We start from the raw sequence: 25,237 nt of genomic DNA, 5'->3' as shown, positions 1-25,237 counted from the left end.
GAGTAGCTACTGAAGACATTGAAGTAAATAATTAAGCAAGTTAAGTAGGCATTAGTTGCCTAAGATGGAGATTTTTTTCCCATACATACTCATAATTTCTTTTTTTTTTTTTTTTGCTGGGTTAACAGTAGAGGTACCTGAGAACCCTGGAGCACAGCCAAGTTTTCCTTGCTTTCTTTACATGGTGAAGAAATGGCCATGGTTAGATTTGAACCTGCAAGACAGAGATGAAATCCCACGTGTTCTGCTCCCCATACCAAACCCAGCTTGTTCTCTGGCTTTGAAGGAAGAGAAGTTTTCAAGAAATACAAAGGAAATGCCAAAATTTCTTCCCTTTATTACCATGCAAAACCCTGTGGGACCTATTGCTGGCCTTGAACCCTCCATTAACAAATCTGATCATTCTCTACTTAACCTGCTGGCCACTCCTTTTCTTTCCTTTTCCAAGACAACCAGGAGCTTTCTTAAAAACACCATTTCCTGAGCTGGAATTCTTTGCCCACCAACTTTTCCCTCTTTTTTTTTACTCACCAGATTACTTCTTGACTCTTGACGAACCGATGAACAACATCACCACCACCTTGGGCCAGACAGCAGAGCTGCACTGCAAAGTCTCTGGGAATCCTCCTCCCACAGTCCGTTGGCTGAAAAATGATGCTCCAGTTGTCCAGGAACCCCGGAGAATTTCCTTCCGAGCCACCAGCTACGGCTCTCGGCTCCGCATCCGCAACCTGGATACTACAGACACTGGCTACTTCCAGTGTGTGGCTACTAATGGCAGGAAGACTGTTTCTACCACTGGGGTGCTGTTTGTCAAATTTGGTAAGTTTGGGGTGGGGTTTTTTCAGGCTTTTCCCAGGTTTCCAGCTGTTACTTAGGCTCCTGTTGAAGGGTGCGTTTATCCGCTGATAACGAACGCATCCGGTGGCTGCTGCTCCTGCCTGGTTCTGGGGGTGTTTTTGCTGTTTGCTTGGGTGAGATGCTCATGTTGCCAGCTCTAAAGGTGGCTTTTGCTCTCTAAAACTGAAACCCAGCAGTCACTGAGCAGCAGTTTTTGTTAATATGCACACCAGGCAATTAAAATTAATTTATTCCACGTGCCTGAGTGAGCTCCTCTGTCTCAAGTGAGATATTTCAGCTTGTGGCATAGACTGGAGGCATGGTGGTGAGAGCCACACACACCTGTCAGGTCAGATAAGCACTTTTTCTTCAAAGTTTATATTGAGATAATTGCCTTCAGGGCTGATTTTATGACTGAGAAGATTCCAAACAAAAAGCAGGTTTTGTGTGACTTCTCCTCCACCTCCACGTTCAGGAGATGAGGATGTTTGCACAGCATCCCAGTTGTTAATCCTCTTAGGAAATGGATAAATAGCACACAGTGAATGATGTGTATTAGGAGTTTTTTCTTTTTTCATTAATCTCCCACGTTTTTGAAATGATGATAAATTAATTATTAGATGTTCTCTCCTAAGGCAGTTGTTGTCCTTTGGCCTGTATCTGAAACCTAGGAGATTTTTATCTGAGCAGTGGTAGTTAAATAGCTGCTCCTGCAGAAAACACTGAGGTTTGGGGTTGTTTTTTTCTACCTGGAGCAATCTCACCTCTCTACTGGGAGGTTTAGTGGTTAAGGTGGTGTAGGGCTGGTGGTTGGACTCGGTGATCTTGAAGGTCCTTTCCAACCATGATGATTACATGAGTCTAACATTTGCCCTCAGAATTCAGTTTTTAGAGCAAATACAGAGTAGAATGAACACTCTCTCCAGCCCACTCAACCCTTCCAGTAGTTGCCAAAATACAGAGGGCAGCAGCAACCAAACCCTCTCAGCCAAACCCCTCTGAGGTCACAACAAATTTGATCAACGAGTCAGGATGAATTCCCTGACCAATAATGAAGATGGGCAGAGGGCAATGATGCTCTTTTCTCCCAGTTAATAGTTACAAGATGCTTTTGGTTTGCTGGACCCTTTTCTGTGATGGCTGCAGTTGACATGCAGGACCTCAACCCTTTGTTGTCCCCAGCAAGGGTGGTTTGCTCCAGAGCTGGAGCTCCAGGAGGCAGCTTTGACTTTGGGAAACAGCATCTCATCTGTTAAACTACAGAAACCACATCCAACATGACAGGCTGGTGCTTTTATCTTTTAAAAGGTTTCTGAAAGCTTCCTGCTTGCTACCTCCCCATAACTCATCAGGATGTTTTTCTTCTGTCACTTTTCCAGGTCCCCCGCCAACCGCCAGCCCAGGATCCTCGTAAGTTGTTCTGTGTCTCTCATGTTGGTTCATTAATCTTCAGTTTTCAGCAGTCAGAAGTTCATTTTTCATTTGGGGTGACAGGAGCACTTTTAGGTTCCACTCGAAGCATGGGAATTTATTGTAACTGCATTATCTGTCTCCAGGATGTATTTCCATGTTATCGTGTCAAGTCCCATTTCTTGCTCTGGACTTCTTAATTTCCAATATTATTGCTTTTAGATCCTTTGGTGCCTTCAGGGCTTTGAATTGGTTTCAGTGTACCTACAGCTGACAGGTATGAGGAGGAACTGAGCTTCCTACATGTCAAAGCCCAATCTGGAAAATATTTGTCATTATAACTGGATTTTACTACTTCGGGGCTTCTTGCTGATTTTATGGGGACTGCTGGTTCTGAGCTGTGTTTGTACCTATCTATCCATTAGTAAACTGTCTTTAAAAAGTGTTTTTTAAGGCTGAATGCCTGGGTGGGAGCAGTGTCTGGTTTTATGAGAGCTCCCTGGAGCTCAGGTTCTGCTCCTGCTGAGTCTCAGCAGTTTCTGTGTTGGGTTTTGGCAGTGGAGCTTCTGTCTTTGGTCACTTTTGAGGGACATAACATTTCTCTTCTCCTCTGGTTTGAACATACCTGATCAAGCTTGCTCACCTTTGGAGTCCTTTATTGTTTCCAAGTGTTATCTTCAGGTGTTGTGAAGTCTGAAATCCATTTTGTGAGGCTGTGTCCAGCTCCTTCACATCTCACATGGATGGCACAGGACACAAAACCCATCTCTCCTGCTGAGGGATCATTAAGAAAGGAATTCAGTACCCATTAGAACCTAAAATGAACCTATTAATACAATTACAAAGGATGCAAAAGGAGGTGTGAATCTCCCTGAGGGTCCTTGGAGAAGATGGTTCACAAGGTACCCCAGAAGGTATGAATTAGGGGAAGCCTCTGACCACAAAAGGACATCCTAGGATGCCCTCTAATGGAACATCATAAAATGTGGTTTTCTCTTGTTTTTTGAAGGCACCTGGCATGAAGTGGATGAGTTTGGTTTGAAGGGGAGCTCCTTGCTTGGCCTCAGGCTCCTAATTGTGATTGCAGTGTTCTGGGGGGGAAGGTTTCATGGGGCTGGGCTGCTCTTCAGCAGTTTGGAGGCTTAATTAATGAGCTGAGATGTGTCTCTTGTGTCTGCTTCCACCTGGCTGGGGGTTTCTGAAATTCCTAAGGTTAAGCAACATGTCCTTGGTGGTCAGAAACCCACAGGGTGAGGTTTCCAAGTTGGTGTCAAGAGTGCAGGAGCCCAGGAGTGTGAGACTCCACCTGAGCTAAGGACCCTTCAGAGAATCCTGGAATGCTTTGGGTTGAAAGATCTTGACCCTAAAGATCATCTGGTGCCAACCCCTCTGCATGGGCAGGGACACCTCCTTCTACCTTACCATGGCTCTGTCTTACTCTGTGCTCAAAGCCCAAATATCCAGGGAACAGTCACTGTTTTCTGTACACATCACATCACGCATTAAATTTGGTTTAAATTTATTTAATCCAAGATTTTTGTTGTGTTTTCAGCCTTTGCTGCCCATTGGCATCCACAGGTACAAGCCCAGAGTGTGCAAATCAAGTGAGATTTCCTCTTTAATGCTTGATTTCATAATTGTGCCTTATAACTTTGTACCCAAACCCAATGTTTAATCAGATTTCATTATCCTGAAGGTTGTGGGCTCTTGGGAGGAGGGGTCAGATTGTGCTAAAAATTAGGGAGAAACAGATCCAGAACATTTTGCAGAGGGATCTCTGATTTATTCTGATTTACTGCCTGGAGAACATGGATGTTCCTCTAGATGCCAGCCACATTTAATCTATGAAATAAGAAAATCAGAAAGGAGTTTATGACAAAGAAATTATAAGCTTGGAATTTGTACTAAATTAGAGTTTTTAAAAAAAAAAAAAAGGGTCATTGTACATTGTTTGTGCCTCAGAATCTGCTCCTTGCAGTACTGTACTTTCAGTATTGTGGAGCCTACCCAGGCTTTGCCTTCTCCCCATACAAACTGGCAAATAAATTCCTGGCTCTGAAATGAATGAAAATTTGGTGGAAGTGCCTGTGGTAGAAGCAATCCCACATTGCATAGGTGAGCACCACAAAAAAACATTTGAAAGAGCAGTGGTTCAAGGCAGCAGTGCTCCTCAGCACAGGGGAACAGAGTTGTGTGCAGCTCTGCTGAATTTTCTTTCTGAAAAGCAGATTTATTTGAGTTGTTCTGGAGATTAATGCCTCCTTTTCCTGGGATTTTGATTGCAAATTTCTTCAAATACCAAGAGAAATTGGAGCCTGCTCTCTGTGACACCCTCCAAATGCATCAGCCCTCAGATCATTGCCTTGTTTCACAGATGCCATTTTACTACATTCTTTCCTTTTTTTTTTTTTTCCCCTTTTTCTCAAAGCTTAGGCTACTGGTCCCAGAGATTTGGTTGACCTGGCTGGAGTTTTGGGGCTTCAGCTGATTTTGCTTCCCCCAAAAGCATCCCTGGGGACATCCTCAGAGAGATGCCCAGTGTTTCACTGGGGTTAAACACAGGTTAAATATAGAAGCACTTTGAAGGATGTCATGGAAATGCAAACTCGTGCTTGGGCAGTGTTCCTGCCTTATCAGCATGGGCTTCTTCCCCTCTGATAAGGCCATGAGCAAAAGCCCTGCTGAGCAGGCTTGCTTTCCCCATGTGTTGTTCTTTATCAACCTGCCACGAGTGGAAGGTTCTGATCATTTAAGGTTTTAATTTGAGGGTCACGTTGGTTGTTTTTTTTTAAAAAAAAAAATTTAAAATCCATCTGCTCATCACTTTTTCTCCCTGTGATTTCTAGGAGCTGAGCTCTGCCCTGATGTGAGGGCAGAAAAGTAGATGGGCTTCAAAATGGGAAGGTGAAATGGAAAAAGAAGACAGGCCATGGTAGATAAAATAATAATTCATGTGTGTGTGTGAAATCCTTCTGCTTTCTGCTTGCCCTAAGCATGGATGTAGTTGGCTAGAGCTAAAAATCTGGTTTGCAAACCAGTGTGAAGCAAGTGAAGCTCCAGCAGAACCAGTGCCAGCCTTAAGGAAATCAAGAACCCAGGGAATGGCTGCAGCACAAAGCCCTGACTGACCCAACCATCCTTCCTTTAACTCTCCTGCCTTTGGCACAGGGCAGCTTGAAATCCTTTATCTGCCAGGCCAGGGACTTGCATTCCATGAATGCTCTGCAGCTCTGACCTAGCTTGAAGATGCTTTTGTTTTTAAAAACAACAGGAGACCATAAAAAAAAAAAACCAAAACCAAACAACCCCACGCTCCTGCTTGATAAATAAATTATTATTTTATCTTGCCTGCTGCCAGAGGGTGTTAGAGATACAGGGCCAGCTACAGCATCTGTGGGGTGAGCATCAACACCTCCCTCCTGTGGGTTTGTGCCCAGGAAGGGGGCAGCTGCTGGAATATTTTCCCTAAAGTGGATGGTGTCAAGGGCACCTCCAGCAGGCAGGAGTCTGGGGGGAGGCCTCTTCTGGCAGATAAGTCAGACCCTACTGATGGCAAAGGCCACCATCCCTTGATTTTGCTTCTTTTTTTATTTGGTTGTTTTTTTCCCCGTGGAATTTGCCCAGGAAAACTCCAGTTTAATGATTTGAGTGGCAGAGGAAAATCAAAGGCATTATTTTCCTGGTTAACTCTTTCCCAGCATGGTTCTCTGTGGGAACATCTCTTGTACACCCAAAAATATAGAAAAGCTGGGGCAGGCACTGATTTTTTTCACTCCTGTGGCCAAGGACAGGGCTTGGGGAAATGGCAAAAAAGGTGAAGCAGGGGAGGGGTAGGTTAGAAATCAGAAAAAGGGGTTTTCCACCCAGAGGGTGGTTGAGCACTGAAAAAGGTCCCCAGGGAATGGTCCTAGCTCCAAACCTGCCTGAGTCCCTTCAGTGTTGGGATGATGCTCTCAGGGACATGGGGTGATTCCTGGGGAACCAATTCTTGGAAGTTGGACCTGGTGGTCCTGGTGGGTCCCTTCCAACTCCCATTATTCTGTGATTTTGTATCTACTTGGCCATAGCCATTGATTCTAAAAATTTCCTGAAAGGAGTTTTCCTGAAAGATCATAACTTTGACACTATCTTTGAAGTTCCCATTACTTTGAAACTGACATTTTAGCCACCATTTGTGGCAAGGTTTTGTCCTCTAAAGAAGGCAGAAGTGTCTGTGTTAACCTCAGGTCTCTTCTGATTGCTGCAGAGATTGAAATGAGAAAAGGCTGAGGTCAAAGCACAGCAAAATCCTGGAGATGAGAGAATTTAATACAACGAAAGAGATCCTTTGGCCTGGAAAACAGCTGTGTGCCCAGTCTTTTCCATTATTATTATTATTATTGATCTTTTTTCTCATTCTCTGTTGTTTCCACACTTGCCCTGAACTTCACTTGTTCCAGGAGAAGTCCTGGGCACTGAAATCAAAGAAGGAAGCACCCTTGCATCCTGTTCAAGAGCTGCCACAGTGGGACAGACCTCAAAACTGCTTTTTTCTACAGCTGAGTCTACAAATGACCTTGGCAACCCTTGCTGGAGTGTAGGCCAGTGGGAAGAGGTCAGGCAAAAACCCTCTGTGTGTTCTGTCTCAGAGCAGAACAAAATGAATTTATTGTGGTGTGAGGAAGTTTCAAAAAGGTTTCACCTGCAGGTGAAGGATTTCACTCAAGGACTCAGCCTTGGGACTTTATTAGAGCTGAAACATGGGAAGAAGAGCTTGGCACCTCTTGGAAGTGTTCTGTATGTTCACAAGACGTGGTGGCTTAGGTTTTAGAGGAAAAAAAATCAAAATATTCCTGTTCTTGGATGAGTAGTGGTTCCTGTGTGGCAGAGGGGCAGTGGTGTGGTTGGAAATCAGAATGGATGAGTCTGGCATGGGCTGGCACCTCCCTAAGGGGGGATGTTCAGTCCTGGTGTCAGGATTGCTCTAGAACACTCCTTTTATTCTTAACAGAGCTTTCTGTACAGAGATAACCTAAATATGGTGGTGGTTTGTGCTTTATGCAACCACTGGGAAGGAGGAGAGGAGGCAGAGAGGAGAGGGCTGTGATTTTAAGGGGCATTTGATTCATCAAATCCAAATGGGGTTTGGGATTCTCAGAACAAGCTTGCAAGGCTTGTGAAACCACAAACCCCCCACAGGGTTCTCTCATCCTTTTTTTTTTTTTTTTTTTTTTTTTCTCCAGTGACTAAGATTCTTTTTTTTTTTTTTTTTTTAATGTTGAACACATCTGGGTTTTTTAGTAAAACAGATCTTTTGTACAGTGGCTCTGTGTGGCTGGAGAAAACCCTTCAATGAGAAAACACACAAGCACTGGCCAGCATCCAGGTGAGGCTTGGCCAAGCTATGTATTTGATTTTGGATTTCCAAAAGTCACAGAGAGAGAGAGAAAGAGACTTTCCCCTCAGCTTCAGAGGAATAAAAATGCCAATAAAGAAACTGGAGTCCTGGGAAAGCATCCTGAGCCCAAGCTCCCTGCTGCTTCTGCCTTCCCATGGCACCCAGCACCCCAGGGTCCTGGGGAAGGAGGTGGATGGATTTCCAGTCCTGTAAGACATTTTCTTGCTGTTGTAGAAACCCCTTCCTTGTTGCCTGGTGATGGTGGGAATGTTGAATGAGGATTGAAGGCAAATCCCAAGAGTTTTGGCTCAGGATCTTTTATAGGCTGGCTGTGGAGTGAGGCAATAGCTGCTGCATCCAGCAGGGAGGATGGAAAGCTCAAACCTGAAGTGGGAGATTCTGTGTGGGGGCCAAGGTAAATATATTTGTGCAAAAAAAAAAAAAAAAAAAAATGGAAATAAAAACTCAGGCAGTATGAAGATGAAGTCTCTGAGTGGCTGATGCTGACAGAAACCACGTTGTGTTCTGTTGCATGACTTCATTCAAAGGAAAATAAAACTCCCTGGGTTTTACCAGGGCCTGGGAGTCAGGTTATCTGCTGCTCATGGAGATGAAATGTTTCCAGGGAAAGCTGGACTTGTCCTCTTGGCTGGCTCTTTGATCTGGTGTGCACTTATCTCCTGGCTCACCTTTTCCTTTGTACTGGTAATTCTGATGGGATTTGCTTGGGAACATTCCTGGAGCATCCCAGGGCAGGAGGGTGACTGCTGAGGCTGAGGAGGGGGTTGCTCTTGGGCTTTCCTCAGCAAGACAAAAGCCAAAAGAAATGAAAATCTCTGGATTTTCAGCATTCAGGAAGCTGTGTTTGTGTCTTGTAGTAAATGGTTTGGTTGTAGGTGGTGTATTACAGTGCTTTTTATCTGTCTCAGGGTACTTACATAGCTAAATATACACATTATCTGAGAATCCCAGGATCCTTTGCCTCTTTTCCTCCTCTTATCTCCCAGTCCATGCCCAGGAAACTGAGCTGGAGGAAGATTAAAGGTGAGTTTCAGCTGCCTTAACTCCAGCTCTTTGTGCTGGGTCAGATGCAGCTGAAATCCCCATGGTCCCCTTGGCTGGGTTGGTCACCTTGGGCTGCTTTGCTGATGCTGTTTATTGCATGTAGAGCCTGTAAAGAAATAAAAGAGTTGAGAAAACCCAGGCCAGAACCTCTCTTCTGCAGCCATGCATCATCCACTGCTTTTTGTGTGAGCAATGCCCCCAAAATCCCAGTGCTTTGCCCCAAACCACTCACCCCAGCTCTCACCAACCCAGTGGGTTACTGGTGTTTTGGTATGATGGGAGTTGTCTACCTATAGTTTGGAGAAAGATTGACCTTAGAAGGTGCTTTTTAGTACTGAAAGGCAGGTGATGAACATTTTCAGCAATTTTAGCTGAATGTTCCACCCTTACCTGCCTGGAGCCCTTCTGTCTTTGTGCCCCAGGAAGGCAAAGCATGGCCCAGCAGGGAGATGGTGAAAACAGCTGAATCACCCTCCTGTCAATATTATTTTTTTTTTAAGTGGGGAGGGAAAAATGAGTGAAGTTCATTATGCCTTGGACATGGGGAGCCAGAGTTCCCTAAAGCTTTTTTGGCCTACAAAGGCAAAGACAATGTGCTCTTAGGACTGGGTTGGTTTTCCTTCTGCCCAGGCTCAGCCCTAGCAACCACATATTCCCTGTATTTGGGTATGGAAATGGCCTTTGTGGAATGCTACAGGTAGTAGTTAAAGAGTAGTTGAACCTTTATTTCTACAAGGTTTCAGTAGAGCCAGTTGGATGCTCAGTAATCCTGAGGAAGGGTTTGGAGCAAGACATCCCATCCCATCTCCATCCTTCCTGGAGAACTGCAAATCCCTGTGCTCTTTCCTACAGTGCATCCAAGAAAAGAAAGGATATGGATAGTGCATTTTATCCTGCATTTTATCCATTGTATCTCCTGCCTGAGAAGGTCAGAAGAGAGGCAGAGGCTGTGTGGTTCATGGAAGAGAAGAGTAAATAGGGAAGATTTACTTAGTGAGGACGCCCTCAACTTTCAGTGTTTTGGGAAAAATCAGGTCTTGAGCCTTTTTTTCTATTTAGCTGCTTTTTAGCATTTTGATAAATGCTGGGAATAACCCTGCAAGGTGAATTGATGCCATCACTCAGCTCAGACACCTCAGTGTCATTTTTTTTAAACTCTGGATGTGGGAACATTTCAGGTTCCACGGAGGAACCCAGGGAGTTCGATACATGAAGTGCAGACAGATTTTCCTCTCTTTAATTGGTGACCTCAATTGGCAGTATTTATACCAACACTTTAAAAATCCTCAAAATCCTGTACATTTTGTCCCTGAGTTACAGACACAGTGCTCATTTTCCAGATTTGTTTAAAAGGAGCAAAGTGAGGATCATTTTGAAGTTGTTTTTTGGGTTTTTTTTTTTCTGTTTTGGCAACTCTGACCAACAGGGAAGACTGAAAAATTACATTACTTACCCTGATCATCTCCTGCAGCCTCCAGGGTTTCTCCTTTATGGAGATATTCTTTAACTGAGGCAAAAAATAAGAATAAAAATCTGAAAAATATTTATTCTGTGCAGTTGGCAATCAGTGTCTGCCTTAGCCTGATAATAAAAGGAGCTTTGTGAGTCAAACCAAATAGATCAGACCTGCCAACTATTGTTCCTGGTAATGCTTAAATATCCTTAGTGTCACTCAGAGGCCTTTTTCCCACTGAATTCCCTGGCAGAAGTTGTTTGGGTTGGAGTTCAGTCCACCCCAGGACAGAGGACCTGGGCTGCTGAGATCTCTATTAAAGCTGCAGCTAAGACTGGTTGGAAAAAGGGATTGGATTTGATGAAAAATGTGGAGCCTTCCATTATTTGGGTTTATTCCAGCTTGAATAAAGCTGAGGCTGTTAGTCAGTAGCCCCTGGCCCAGCAGATCCTCACTGGAGAGGAGGAAGATGCTTAGAGCAGAGCTATAACCTGATTTTCCCACATTTCATGTGGTCATTCCACCAGATAAACAGTTATTTTGAGTGCAAAAATTCCACCTGGAGCTGCTAAAAGTTTGCAGCAGCAATTGTGCCCAAACCACTGTGTTTTTGTGCAACATTTCACTTTTCAGAAGGTGATGTTTTCTCTCTTAAGACAATATTAATTTAAGAAAAAAATTTAAAAATCTCATTTAGCTCTAAAGGGTCATTTAAATGACTTCATGTGGATTTTTTTGAGCCTGAAGGCTGCGAGGCAAGATCTGACATTCCAGGAACAATGAATTTCCAGCTTCCTGGACAAGGTCAGGTTTCAGTCCTGGCTAAACAGAGCTGCTTTGTGCTGCTGTAGTTTGGGAAGGACTTGGCTGAGTGGGTGTCTTGTCCTTGAAGATGAAATGAAGGTGATGACTTAGGGTGCCTGATTCACGTGGGATTAGAGCTGATGGTGCTCCAAGGGGGATCTTGAAGTTTCTAGCAGAGATCTGGTGGTTTATTGGCAGAGATATACAACACCCTCACCTTCTTCCCTGGCTTTTCATCTAAAAGTTGCTAAATCAGAGGTGGGATTGTTCCAGTGGGAGGTGTCCCTGCCCATCCATTGGGGTTGGCTCTTCATGATCCTTTAGGTCCCTCCCAACCCTGACCATTCTGTGATGGTTTGGGGAGGAGGAGCATATTTCAAGGGCCAGAGCTGCTTCTTCCCACTTTTTTTGAGCTTTCTATTGTATTTTGGAGGTTTGTTGGTAAAAGAAAACCCACAAGAAAAAGCTGGAAGGTTGGAAACCACCTTCCTTGGTTTCCCTGGGTGGGATAAAACAGGCACCAAAAGCTTTTGCTGCTGGAGGAGAAGACATCCCTTGTGCTCTTGCCTCCTGAGAGCTGTTGCTTATAGGTTTTAGTTCTGGGGAGATGGGTGGCAAGGTCTTCAAATGTAGGAGGAAAGAAGGGAAATAATTGCACAGCCTGGGTAAGGTCCTTAGGGTGTAAAACAGTTCCTAGCATCGTGTCTAAATGTCAGTGTTACTGAGTGGGAAAGCTGCAAATGAAACTGGGGCTCAGTCTGGTTTTCTGACTGGGAAAATGGAACTTTTGCCACATGGAGCAAGAACTTGTGCCCTTGTTTTCCTGAAAACCCTACAACTTCGGGTGGTCGAATGTCCTTACAACTCTTGGCTGAGCTCCCAGGCAGTTTGCACAGCCATGGGATTTGCTCAGGTGTAAGGGGTGAAATAAAGAAATAGCCAAAGATTGCAGCAGCCAGTTAATGCCTGAGGTCATCTCCAAGGTACAGTGAGATTCCCCATTCCATAAGGCCTTTAGTGATAAGGGAAACACTATTTAAAGCCTCTGATACTTCTGTGGTGGTAATAAAACACCCTGCTTCACCAGGGACTAAAATCTCAGTGAGCAACTCTCAGTCCCTTTCTCATTTTGTTCTTCTTCCACTTCAGTTGCTGATATTCCTTAGATTAATCCTCTTCTGCTATCTTCAGTTTGAAGCAAGAAAAGGAGGAGGAAGGAGGGATCTGTCAGAGGTTCCTCAGCTCCTAAGGGTGTGCAATTGCTCAGCTCTGGGCATCACTTCAAGCAGGTTTTTGTTTTCTCTGCTGGCTGCCAGCAGGCTGAAAAGTGAATTAAGATGAAAGAGTTGAAGCATTAGGGCAGTGAAAGCTCGGGTGGCTCGTGGTAGGAATCAGGCAGGAGAACAAAACCCAGGAATAATAATAATAATCATAATTAGAGTCTTGCAAACAAAGCGTGGGGGCTGGCAGAGGGGAGGCAGACTCTGTGGCCACTGCCTGATGGATTTTTTTCCTCTCCAAGTCTCTCTGTCACCCACATGAAAAGTTTTCTGAGGATTCTGCTGCTTCCTCTTCCCTTCCCTGGGCAGCTGAAGCTTCTCCTCCCCCTTCAGATGGACTCAACCTTTGGTTTTTTCCTGATGAGACATCCCAGGGCTGGGACTCGGAGCCACGTGCTGGACCCTTGCTGGTCCCTCAAAATTGATGCAAATTTTTCTTCCTTAACCCCTCCCCTCACATCTCTTCAGGCTTTGGGATTCCATAAATGGTTCAGTGGTTATGGGGTCTTTGTCCTTCCACCTTGAAGTGGGTCCTTGGAAGCCCAAGTTCTTCCACCTCCAGGAGAGGATGAGTTCAGGCATCCCCAAGCTCAAAGGGAGGGAGTGGATTCCCCATCCCTGAAGGTTTTTAGGAAGAGCTGGGATGTGGCACTCAGTGCCATGGGCTGGGATGGACTTGATGCTCTCAGAGCTCCTTTCCAATCCAAATGATTCTGGGATTCTGTAGCCCAGATGATTCATTTTGGAAACCACTTTAATGAGTTACAGAAGTGCTGTTTTTCACAGTTTTCCACAGGCTCTTTTTTTGTACTAATAGTATTTTTGTTGTACATGGAATGAAACCAATCTTTTGCTCCGTTGACAATGTTGTATAATGTGATTTTTTTTTTTTTTTTTTTTTTTTTTTTGCAATGTTTTTGTACAGCAGAAGTGAAAATACATCAACATCTTGGTCTGTTTCTTCTTACTTTTAACCTGATGCAGATATTCTTGAAATCTATGAGGGTGATACTCAGCCACTACCTTATACAAATACTTTTCTTGTGTTTCCACTGCATGTGTTTAATCACTTGATGACTGATTTTATTAATTGTGAGCATTTCAATTGCATGAAAATGCAATAACAAAGGCCATTTAATCATTAATAATTGGACTTGATGACCTCAGAGGTCCTTCCCAACCCAGATGACCCTGTGGAACATCTCTGGTGAAGACCACCTGAAGCTCTCTCGTTCCAAGGGGCCACCCAACACTCTTGGCAGCCACATGGGCTCTTGGCCACCACCAGGAGTTTGTCATGAGCCAGAGCCCTGAGCTGCAGGGGCTGTAAAGGCCACTCCAGGCTGGAGGGAACAATCCTCACCCTGAGCTAACAGTGTGGTTCCTTGTTGCCAGGAGGTGTCAATCACACCCAGCTCAACTCCAGAGTTTACTCCGGGTTTCCGCAGCCTAGAGGAGAAGCAGTGGTTCCAGAGAACCAGTGGTTTCAGGCTTGGGGCAAGTGTTTATTCAGTCTAGTAAAAACATCAAAACTGGAAATAAATCTGGATTGACCCAAGGTGCTTTTTCACTACTGTAGAAGGGTGTTAAGCCTTCAGATTGACTTCTCCTACAAAGATAACATCACCTGGTGTGTAGTTACCTACTTGGTTGCAATTTGTGTTGTTTCATCCCAAAACTGAGTGTGAGGAGGAAGATTATAAGGTGTGAGATTATTTATTGTGATAATTAAAACCACACAGGGCCCTCCAGCTTTGGCCTTTCAAAGGCCTAACCTTGGGCGACTGCAACTACTGTAAAAGGAGTTAATCATTGATTTGGGAATGTGTCAAGTTTATTGATCTTGTTAACAGGGAAAATCTGTGTGTGGCTGCTTTAGTGGGGCTGGAAAGGAGTTGTCATCTCACCTGCTATTAGTTGGATGCTATTAGTGATGTGTGAGCCAACAAAGATCTGTGTTCAGCAAGAAAAAAAAAAAAAAAAAAAAAAAGAAATGTTACCCTGCTGTAGTTGTCCAGGCAAATTTGTTGTGTCAGTAAATTGAGTTTAAATAAATACATTTTCTCTCAGCTCCCTGATTGTGCCTGAGATGAATGGGCACATTCTTTTGCCAGCAGTTAGCACCAAAAACACTTCACAAGCTGCTCCCCTTTCCAAGTTCACAGCTGCTTTAGAGATGTGGAGGTTTTTAGAGGTTAGAAGAGGCTTCCACCTGTCCATCCCAGGGACAGCACAGGCTGAGTTATGTTGAGTTCCAGATCTGGTGGGTTTGAATTAACCAGAGCACATCCTTGGGGGAAAAAAAAAAAAAAAAAAAGATTAAAAGTACATGTGTCTTTCTGTTGATTTTATCTGTCTTTAACTTCTGAACATGCTGGTGCTGCCTCAAATCAAAAGCCTTTATGAGCTGCTACATCCACAAACCCTCTGCTCTGTACAACCAACTCTTGACTTCACCCAAGTGCACCCGAGAGGTCTCTTCCCTGTGAGCTCCTGGGATTTGTCACCAGCTCTGTTCCTGCCTGTTTGGGCTTTGTTCCAACCATTCCAGTGTTTTCTCTTGGGTGGTGTAAGGCCAGCAGGTGGGGAGTCCCTGGAAGGGTCTTTCCATGGTGTCAGTGCCAGCTGCCGGGCGGTGGGTTAGGTCAATGCCATGGAGACTTTGTCCTGCACAGTTCTTGGGTGCAAGCTGTCTGGACCCACCTGTGTTTAAAAGATCTGGGTTTAATAGCTGCTATTTACTGTCTTTTAAAATTACTTTTGGAATAGGAGCTACTTTATTTACATGATAAAGAAATAAATGCATTTTCTTGTTGTTCTCATTGACGGTTTCACCGTTTCCACCTTGGAGTGGAGCATGAATTGTAGCAGAACCTCTGAATCTTGGTCTCAACAGCACCTTGAAAGCCTTTTCTTTAGTTTCAGCACCCATTCTAGTTCTGTGATAGCCCCTTTTGGGGTTTTAGCACCTCACAGTAAATGTCAGCACTTATTTAAAGTCCCTGGTGTCAATTTTTTCCTCCTCGTGGGATGCACAACATCCCCGGGCACGAGGAGCAGGTGAGGATTTGCCCTTCCTTTTGCAGCTTTGTATGGAACAAAAGATGAGGGGAAATATTATTCCAGCCCTGAGACATGGGAAGGAATCATTTGGGGAATGTTTGCTTGGTGTCAGGAGCTGGGTTTGGGGCAGTGGTTGAAGTCTGATCCCAGTTGTGCAGGGGGTAAACCCAGAGGAGCTCCATGGGTTTTTCCCCAGAGGAAGGCAGGAATGTTGCTCCAGCACTGGCATCAAGGGTTGTGTTTTGTTTTGGGTTTTTTTTTGGGGGGGGGAGATAAAATAGGCAGTGGTGGCCTTGCCAAAATAAAGTTCCCCAGCTGGATAAAAGGAGCAGTGGTACATAAATACCAGCTTTCCTTCTGATTTTCTTCTCCCACACTGTGAGTAAATCCCTTTGCTGCATAGCTGGTATGTGGGCATGCCTTTTTAGATGATATTTGGCTTAATCCTCATTTGATTTTCTTTTTATGGAGTTGTAAAATACATGTTTTATATCACCAGCCTGTGATAAGTATTAATATTGATACCAGCATTTCACCTACTCAAAGATAAAAAAACCAGTACAAGAGCAAAAGAATACCAAGCCAGACTTTATTAAAACAAACACTGCTCTAGAAACAGTTCTGTTATCTTAAATAATATTTTTCCAGCTAGGGAATGCATTGATATAATAAATATCATGGATCTAACCTTATCAATACCTATTAATTTTAGAATTCCAGCTGAAATTCTGGTGTCACCCTTCTCAGCTGAGACAGGTAGGAAGTCTGGCAGACTTTCTTACTGACAAATGGTACAGTTGGGTGGTGTAAATACCCAGAATTTACTTCCCATCAAAACACCCCAATATTCACATATAAAAGGTCTCAGAAATATGTGATCCATTCACAGAGGCAATTAGCATAATTCCTTTTAATGCAAAATCCAACTGAATTATTATTCTCAATTTTATACACATGGGAGTAGTATAATAAACCTAAATAAAACAGTTGGGTAGGGTTTGTGTGTTGGTAAATATAAAAAAATTACATTTCCTGCAAATCTGGGCAAATCCAGAAAAATATGCACCTTTTCCTTCTTCTGCCACATGAATCTTTTAAAAAAATGGTGCTAGTTATAGGGGGAGGAAAATGATTTTTTTTTTCACCTTGATTACCAATTATTGGTGAAAAAAAGCTGCACAGGGGCATTATCTGTTACTGCCAACAAGCTGGGCTTTGCTTGGAGTTGCTCAAACACTTTAAGCTTTGACCCTTTCAAAAAAAAAACCCAAAAAACTGTTTCCATCTTTGGTTACCAGACCAAAAATAATTTTTAAAGAAGAGGCTGTAATTTACTTAATTCTTTTCATGATGCTGCCAGAAAATGTTGGCTCTTTTTTGGTGGTGGGAGGAAAAGGCAGGGACTGTCCTATTTTTTTTTTCCTCTAAGAACAAAAGTTTTAGAAGGGATTTGGCCCAATTTTTAGTAGGAAGCTGCCATTTTTACACAGCCAGGATTTTTGGAGCTTAGGGCTAAGCATCCTTCTGGAGATTAACCCAAATCTCAGTATTTTACTGCTACCTAGGAAGGCAAAATTTATTTATAAAACCCAAACAAGTTCCCTGTGCCTGATCCCATCCCTGTTAGGGCTGCCCAGCTCTTAATTTTTTCTGAAGCAATTTTCACTCCTGTTTAAGAATGAGTTTCTTATTTGGAAAGCAATCTTTTTCACCAGCCATTCTCAGTTTAATATATATCTATATATATAATTTAATATATAATTCCTGATGCCCTGTAAAGCAGATTGGCTGCTCCCAGCTGAGGAGCAGAATTTCTGATAGACCTGGCAAGTTCTGAGAACTTTAAATGTTTTCACAGTTGTTAAACTTGACCAATTCTTCCAGTAAAACTAAAGGCTTAAAATGGGTTTGCTTCCCCTGGCCAAAGGGTGAATCTTGTGCTCTTAAAGCCAGCAACCCCCATTCTGCTCATCAGCAAGAAAAATGATGGGTTCCTACCTTTATAACTCCTAGGAAAGTTGTTTAGAAAAAAAAATAAATGAAAGAAAAAAAAGGGAGACCTACAGAGGCTTTATAAGGAAGCTGGGGAGGGACTTTTTACATGGGCTTGTGGCCACAGGAGGAGGGGGAATGGCTTTAAAGTGGAAGAAGAGATTGAAATGTGATTTTAGGAAGAAATTCTGTGCTGGGAGGGTGCTGAGATGCTGGAACTGGTTTCCCAAGGAAGCTGTGGCTGCCCCATCCCTGGCAGTGCTGAAGGTTGGATGGGGCTTGGAGCACCCTGGGCTGGGGGAGGTGTCCCTGACCATGGCAGGGGGGGCACTGGGGGGGCTTTAAGGTCCTTTCCAACCCCAACCAGTCTGGGATTCTATTCTATGACAAATAGGTTTGTCCACTGGATCCTTTAAAAGAACCTGGAACTGCAGAATTTTTGCAGGTCATTTTTGCTTCTGGTGGTTATTGTCATTTTTTTGGAGCAGTTGTGGGCTGCAGGAGTTACAGATGGGTGCAAATTTTGGGTCAAATAATAGTTTAAACAAGCTGACATTATAGGTATTATTTTTAATTAACTTGTGCTGAGGCATGTGTTTCACTTTTAATTCAAGTGTCAGGTTTGTGAAGTCTGGTTTTCATCATGCTGAAGGTTAAAATATTAGGTCACCAGAAGAAAGACCTATTTGAGTCAGAGAAGACAAATTAAATGTTAGAAGGAAGGAGAGGGGAGGGAGGAGCAGAAATGAAGCTGTAACTTCAGGAAAATAGGTAAAGCAGGAAAGAGTTAGTGAGAGAGAAAATAGGCTGCAGAAACCCTGCAACTCATTTTTGGAGTGTTCAACGTTGCCTTTTGGTGCTTACAAGTTTTTCTGTCAGTTCAGAATAGTTCAAAGCTGTATTTGAAGTGTCCTGAGGCCCAGGAAAGAGGGGGATGTTGCTTTCTGTACAAATCCCTCCCAGGCAAAGAACAATCTGCAGTAGTTTTACCAGGGGGATAAAGCAGGGCAGCTGCAGAATGGGACATCTGGGTGTCCTTCCAGAGGAGAGAAAGGGAAAAAAAAAATGCATAGGGTGGAGAAATAGCTTGAAAATGAAGATAATTTCTCTTGTTATTTAAATAGTCTGTGTGTTAATGCTGTTTAAAAATTGTCTCTGTGGAGTTAGATGAAATATTTGAATTTTTGGTACTGTCATGGTGTTCATTCCTGTGTATTCCAGAAGCCCTGACCATCATCATGGTCTTGGGAATGGCATGAGCATGGTGGGGACAAAGTTTTGGGATGGTACATGGAGAGAAAGGTTGGACTGGATGATCCTTGAGGTCCCTTCTGATGACATTTGGGATTCCAGTTGTTGGGGTGAAGCTGGAGGTGATTCCACCACCAACTCCTTATCTAAAGGTTTAATGCCTGATGAGAGGAGGATAAGGAAGGGGTGTGAGGGAGATCACTGCAGCTCCAGGAGGGAATTTGGGAGGAGGTGTTTTTTTTTGACTGCTCTTCAAAACCATTTTGGGTTTTTTTCTCCTCTGCAACTAGAAACAGGGACCAGAGCACCCTTCCCAACCTCACCTTTGTCAAACAGAACTTCAGAGCAAGAAGTTTCCTGCCTTTTCCCTAACTCCCAGCAGATGATTTGCAGTTCATCCTGACTAAGGATGTAAGAAATGTGCCAAGAAAGATCCAAAGGCTGCTCCCAGGGTTGTTCCCTAACCAGCTGCAGCTGCTGAGCCAGGACAACCAGCTTGAGCCCTCCTTGCAGGAATGCCCATGGACTCTGCAGGAGGAGTTTGGGGAGGGAAAAGATGGTTCTGAAGTGTCACTGAGGAGAAAAAAAGAGTCAGTCACATAGACTGACCCCCCAGCTCATTTATTGCTTTTGGGTCAATATTTAATTCAAATTCACAGCCACCTTTATTGAGGTTTTTTTAGGCAGCTTCTGCTTCCCCCCCAGAGGAGTCATTTTGATAGAGACACTGAAAATTCCTGAAGCTGACAAAGAAAAGCAGAGGGTGGTTGCTTTGGAGCAGCCTTGCCAAGGGCTGGGTTGCACAAGAAATGTCATTTATGAAGCTTGCAGCAGGGTGGGTGCTGCTGCACTGCCCAGATGAGGTTAGCAGAAAACACATGTCAGCTCTCAGCAGCCCTGTTCCTGTCTCTGCACAAACCTCCCTCCTTTCAGCACCCAAATCCTCCCAGCAGAAGGGGCTGGAGGAGGGGAGGGGAGGGCAGTGATGGGCAGCCCTGAGAAATGCTGGGATCACTATCTTTGAGTAAATGTAAGATTTTTTGGGGGGATTAAGGGAGTGGAACATCTCCCTTATGAGGAAAGGCTGAGGGAGCTGGGTCTCTTTAGTTTGGAGAAAAGGAGACTGAGGGGTGACCTCATCAATGTTTTCAAATATGTAAGGGGTGAGTGTCAGGGAGATGGAGTTAGGCTTTTCTCAGTGGTGACCAGTGATAGGACAAGGGGTAATGGGTGTAAATTGGAGCATAGGAGGTTCAAGTTGAATATCAGAAAAAATTTTTTTACTGTAAGGGTGACAGAGCCCTGGAACAGGCTGCCCAGGGGGGTTGTGGAGTCTCCTTCACTGGAGACATTCAAAACCCACCTGGACATGTTCCTAGGGGATGTACTCTAGGGGGCCCTGCTCTGGCAGGGGGGGTTGGACTAGATGAGCTTTCCAGGTCCCTTCCAACCCCTAGGATTCTATGATTGATTCTATGATTTGGTATGTCCCAGGTCTAGCAGGGGCCATAATGTGGCCTCAGCACTAGCCTGGGCCACTTGCTGCCATCCCACTTGCAAACCAGCCCAAAGTCCCATGGGTTTGGGCTGCTTTATCCATCTCAGGACCAGAGGCATCGTGTTCATCCAGGCTGAAATGGGAGATGACAACTAACTTGGTTACTTAGGCAGATCATATTTGCATGCTGAATTTTTTTAATTCTTATTTTTAGGAGCCAGGTGTCTCAGGGACTCTGTAAATTTGATGATGTCAAATAACGTTATAATTTTTTTTTTTTTTAATTTTATGCCTGGGCTTTTCTAGTGAAGTGTTCAAGCCCTCGCTGCTCTGTGACTTTAAAGGGGTGTCAAACCAGCAATAGCTTATATTACCCAGAACTTTTCCTTAAATTACACAGTGACATGAGGGGCTGGGCAATTCTTTTTTTTTTTTTTTTTTTTTTTTTCAGAGTAAAATGCAGCCCTCACAGTCCTGAAATATTGTTATGAAGCAGAGCCAGTATGTTCCCCTTTTCAAAGCGAGCCCCAAGCAACTGGGTTTTGCTCTTTGGAAAGTCTGACAGAATATTATTCATCTGTTTGCTTTAAGGGATATCTGCCAAGTAAAAAAAAAGAAAAAACTCTTCATTTTCTTCTGGGTGAAGCTGGGAAATGAGGAGGGAACAAAATACAGTTTATTCAGCAACGTACTAATAATTTACACAGTGTTAATGCAGGCACAGGGGGTGCACGGGATGGATGTAATAATCAAAATAATTTATTGATACACCTTTTAATGAACAGCAGAGTGTGTTCCTGACCATCTTTCATCCCTCCTGCTGGCACCTATCAGCATTCATTTAGAACTCAGCTCCCTTTTCAAGCAACTCCCCAATGCTGGGTTTAGGCTGCAGATTTGCAGGGCCATGATTTTAGGGTTAAGGTGAAGCCTTTTGGTGCAGCTCTTAGAAGGCACCAGAGTCTCCTCAGCCCCATCCTGGAGCTGAGCTCTCTTTTTGCACTTCTCTTGTCCTCCTGCATCAAGCAGCAATTTTTTCTTTGGAAGAAGAGGTTATAAAGCACTTGGTTGTCTGAACAAGGCACTCTTGGCTGCCTTTTCCCAGCAATGCTGTTGGATGTCCATTATTTAGACAGACTGGTTTAGTGCTATGGTAGTCTGAGGTGTTGGTTTTTCTTTTTTTTTTTTACTCAAGATATCAAAATGTGCACTGTATTTATGATTCTTTCTCACTGGGTACTCATTCAAATCCTTAAAGCAAAAGAAAAAAAAAAAAAGGGGGGAGAAGAAGAAAGAAATGAATCCATGGGGTTTGGTAGGAATGACCACACAATTACACCAGCTTGAGAATATGTATTTTTAATACACTGGATACTGTTAAAATAAATACAGCACAATCTCACAAGGTTCTGTTTTTCTATTATTTTATGAAATACTTCTAAGGGAACCCTTGCTAAAGCTGGTTACAAAGCTTTTACTAAAGGCAGTTCCTGGCCCCATTGGTGATGTTTGCTGGGAGAGTTGTTTAGATCTGGGCAATTGCTGGTAATGTAGGAAAAAACTGGGAAAACCAGAGCAAAGGCAGCTTGCTGGGAAGTGCTCTGGGACAGAGGATTTTGCAGAAGTGGATGAGGTGGGCACAGGGGACACATTTGGATGAGGTGGGTACAGGGCATCCCCATCAGGTTTAGCAGCAAAGAGCAAATGACAAATGTGTTGAGGGATTGCATTGCTGCATCTTCCATAAAAAAAAAACCCCAAAAAACGAAAACAAAAAACCAAAAAACAACCAACCAAACCTCTTTGGGGTGAGGTGACACCAAGAAAGCCACTGGGATGGCCTCAGTGAGAGGTAAAAGGGAGAAGCATGACCTTGCACCAGGCATTCTTGGGTTTAGGGTTATCCCTGTGCCCCAGCAGAGCAGCTCTGGGAGCAAGGACCAGGGCACCACATCCTCCTGTGTCTCTGGAGTCCTTCACTCATGCTCTGATGCTTCCTTTCATTTGATTTATTCTTCTGCCCCATTATGGAGCTGGTTTCCCAACCAGTTCCAAGAGCAGTGTCTGCTCCTCCTCTCCTGCTTTACCTCTGTGGCATTCAGCCCTGGGGAAGAGGTGGTGGCATCTCCTCTCCAGTCTTCAACTTCTGAAGATTTATCTCCAAAATCCTGCTCCTCAGGGCATTTCTCTGCAGGTAAACTGGTGTCCCAGCTCACTGCCAATCCTGGCTTTGCACTTAAATCTTCTTCAGTTCAGGGGTGAGCCTCAGAGGGAGGTTGGGTTTGTTTTGTTGAGGTGTTCATCTCACTCCTCCTGGTTTTGTCTTCTCTGCCCAGCTGTGTGCTCAAGCTGCAGGGCTTGGTTGCCTTCAAGAACTTGCTGCTGGGTGCAGTCTCTTGAGTTAAAAGTCCATAATGAGAAGAAAAAAGAATTAAATTCTACTTAATTGTATCCTGCTGGGGAAGTTACTGATTTAGGAGATGGAGACCTGACCTCCAGAGCCTGCTGTAGCTACCGTAGGTTTTCTGTTGAGGTTTCAGCTGTTTCTTCTCTGCTAGGACCCAGGGAGTAAAAATCTGTTCATCAGGGCTGAGACTCCATGCAGAAACACAGGGATGTGGTTGTGTTTACACCTGGGAGTATTGTGTTACACGGGGAGTGTCTGTGTTGGCATCTCAGCCTCCCAGCCCTCACGGTTACCAAGTGTTTAAAGGTGGTGCCTTGGCAATGTACTTTGGGAACATCTTGAAACCATCACCCACTGAAGCCTGGATGCTTCTGGTGGTGTGAGCTGCCCCTGGAAGGAGGTTCCCATTTCCACCACCCCTTCTCTCCCACTCCACTTTTCCCTCAGGGTCAGAAATCACTGCGTTTCATTCCCAGTGTCCCACTGCTCCCTGGGAGCTGGCAAACAGCACACCCTGAATCCTGGGCTGGTGGAGCTGGGAGGTGTCTGGAGATGTTTAGGGGTGTCCTGGAAGGCAATCTTAGCACTGCTCCTGGTTAATCCCATTAGCTGGCCCTGGCCTGTGGCAGGGCTGGGGAGTGGGGCTGCAGGGCTGGCCTTGCACACAATGAAAGGGGTGACTTCAAAGAGGCTCAATGGGATTTGCATTTCCAAGCTTCCCCAGCCCAGGTCTTCAGGAGGGGATGAAAGTGGCTTTTGTCAAACCTAAGGGCAGAGCTGATTAAAAAAAGCTCTGATTTTTCCCTGTTAAGGGCACAGGCTGATTCTACTGCTGGGCTCTGGGCATCCGAGGGAGGATGAATTCTGCTCCCTAAAAAAGCACCCAAAGAAAGTAACCTGCTGCTTACCCAGCTGGGATCATGCTTAGGGATATTCCAGTATAAATCTTCCTGATTTGAGAGCCAAATAGCAGATGTCTTGGGTGGGTAACAGCAAAGAAATTATTAGCAAATTTTAATGAAGCTTTTCCCTTTGCCAAAGGAGAGCAGGAGTGATGTGTGGGCCCTTCCAGAAATTTGATCTCAAATTCTCCAAGTGGATTCTCAAAGCAAGAAAGTGAAAAGGCTGATTCATGCAGCTGGGTGCATGTTTCAGTGATCACACATGCAAAGCCCTCCTCAAAACATCCATAAAAGTCTCTGTTGTGTGCCAGCACTTAACTGCTGATAGTTCAAAATAAGCAGTGACTGGGCTGGTCTTCAGAGGTTTAGTAATTTCCTTTCTTTACTTTGTTTGAAGAATATTGGCAAATAATTTCACATCTGGATTTATGTATTAAATGTCTCCTATATTGCATCAAGCAAAGCACCTAACGAAAGAAATCTGTCTGGTTAACTCCTGCCTCAGCTTTGGTTCTGTTTCAGCAGTAGCTGTTGCCACACTCAGGGAACATTGAAGAAATATTTCCTGTTTTGAGGGTATCACTGCTGGGAGGGAGTTGATTTTCTATATACAACTTGAATTCTGTCTCTGCTAGTATGACCTTCCTGCTGTGTTTATCCACATGAAGTCCAAGTTTGGTTCAAAAAGAGAAAACAGCACGTTAGCTGCTTTAAATAAACAGAAATTTCATTGTGTTTTTTTTTTTCTCAGGCTGTTTATGTTTTCTCTTTAGTCACATTGGGTGCATTCCTGAATGTAGCCCTCACCCTCGTGCAAAACCAGGAATCTCATCCAACATTAATTCAGGTTCTGCCTCACCTGAAATCCCACTACCTGGTTTTACCAGGCAGAAGTTTTCTTAATAAATAATAACTTTTTTTGAAATAAATTAAAAACAATAAGAATTTTGTTCTTCTATCCATTTTGGGGTGACACTTGGGAGACCCTGAAAAGGACCTGCAGCACCAGGGGAATTCCTGAAGGTTCAAACCTCCCTCAAATCCCTTCTCCCAGGCTGGTGCTGGAGGGGAAGGCGGGAGGTGGGCTCCAGCACCCAGAAGGAATCAGGTCGGCTGCTGCCAACACAAAGGGAGGGGCAGCACCCCAGGGAGGGTGTTTTGCTGCAAAAATTCCATGTGAAACATTTCAAGCTTTTGTGTTTCTGATGGGTTTCAGTGATGAGTATGAAGAGGATGGGTTTTGCCAGCCCTACCGGGGCATCGCCTGCGCGCGCTTCATCGGCAACAGAACCATCTACATGGAGTCTCTGCACATGCAAGGGGAAATAGAAAATCAGATTACAGGTGGGTAAAAAAACCAAAAAAAGCCTCCCCCCCTCCAAAAAAAAGCAAATGTGAGTTCTCTTCTGTTTTTCAGCCTCTCTTGCTGTGAGTTTCCCACCACAAAGCTCACGCCGGGACCCGTCGTGAGTGCGGTGTCGGTGGAGGGAGTCATCAAAAGTGGTGATGCCAGCAGCCTCCATGGCTCTGCTGATCCCAAAAACCCTAAAAAGGGGTTTTCCAAGGAGAATGGGCTGTCTATCGGTCTGTCTGGGATAGGGTGCCTTGCAGCGTGGTTTCCTCAGCAGGTTTAGAAAGCAGAGAGAGACCAGACCGAGTTGATCTTCAGGTGGCTGCATGTAGGCAGCATTTAGGAGAGCTGTAGGTGCTGGAAGAAGGTGAACCTGCTCCAACCTAAGGCAATTTATGCACAAATAATTCAGCAGAATCTGTTTTGTAAGCAGCCTTTTTTCATAATTTTTATGGGAGATGCTGTGCTGAGAGGAGGGGGCTGAATTCGAGCTGAAGCTTCATAAATATTATGATACTTCTCTGTTGTTTTTTTACATAAGAGC

General features: G+C 44.2%; 1 protein-coding gene across 1 annotated transcript in view; it reads left to right on the top strand.

Moving 5' to 3' along the window:
* The window catches only part of ROR1 (receptor tyrosine kinase like orphan receptor 1), a 155,687-nt gene that overhangs the window by 115,860 nt on the left and 14,590 nt on the right, over positions 1-25,237 (top strand). The window contains exons 3-5 of the mRNA XM_071749930.1: positions 535-822; positions 2,220-2,250; positions 24,559-24,686. Coding sequence (XP_071606031.1) covers positions 535-822; positions 2,220-2,250; positions 24,559-24,686 — 447 coding nt within the window. The remainder of the gene's footprint in view (positions 1-534; positions 823-2,219; positions 2,251-24,558; positions 24,687-25,237) is intronic.

Source organism: Heliangelus exortis, chromosome 8 (genome assembly GCF_036169615.1).
Source record: "Heliangelus exortis chromosome 8, bHelExo1.hap1, whole genome shotgun sequence".
NCBI classification, from domain to species: Eukaryota; Metazoa; Chordata; class Aves; order Apodiformes; family Trochilidae; genus Heliangelus; species Heliangelus exortis.
The sequence above is the reverse complement of the archived record's forward strand: the minus strand, read 5'-3'. Positions and strand labels throughout refer to the sequence as shown.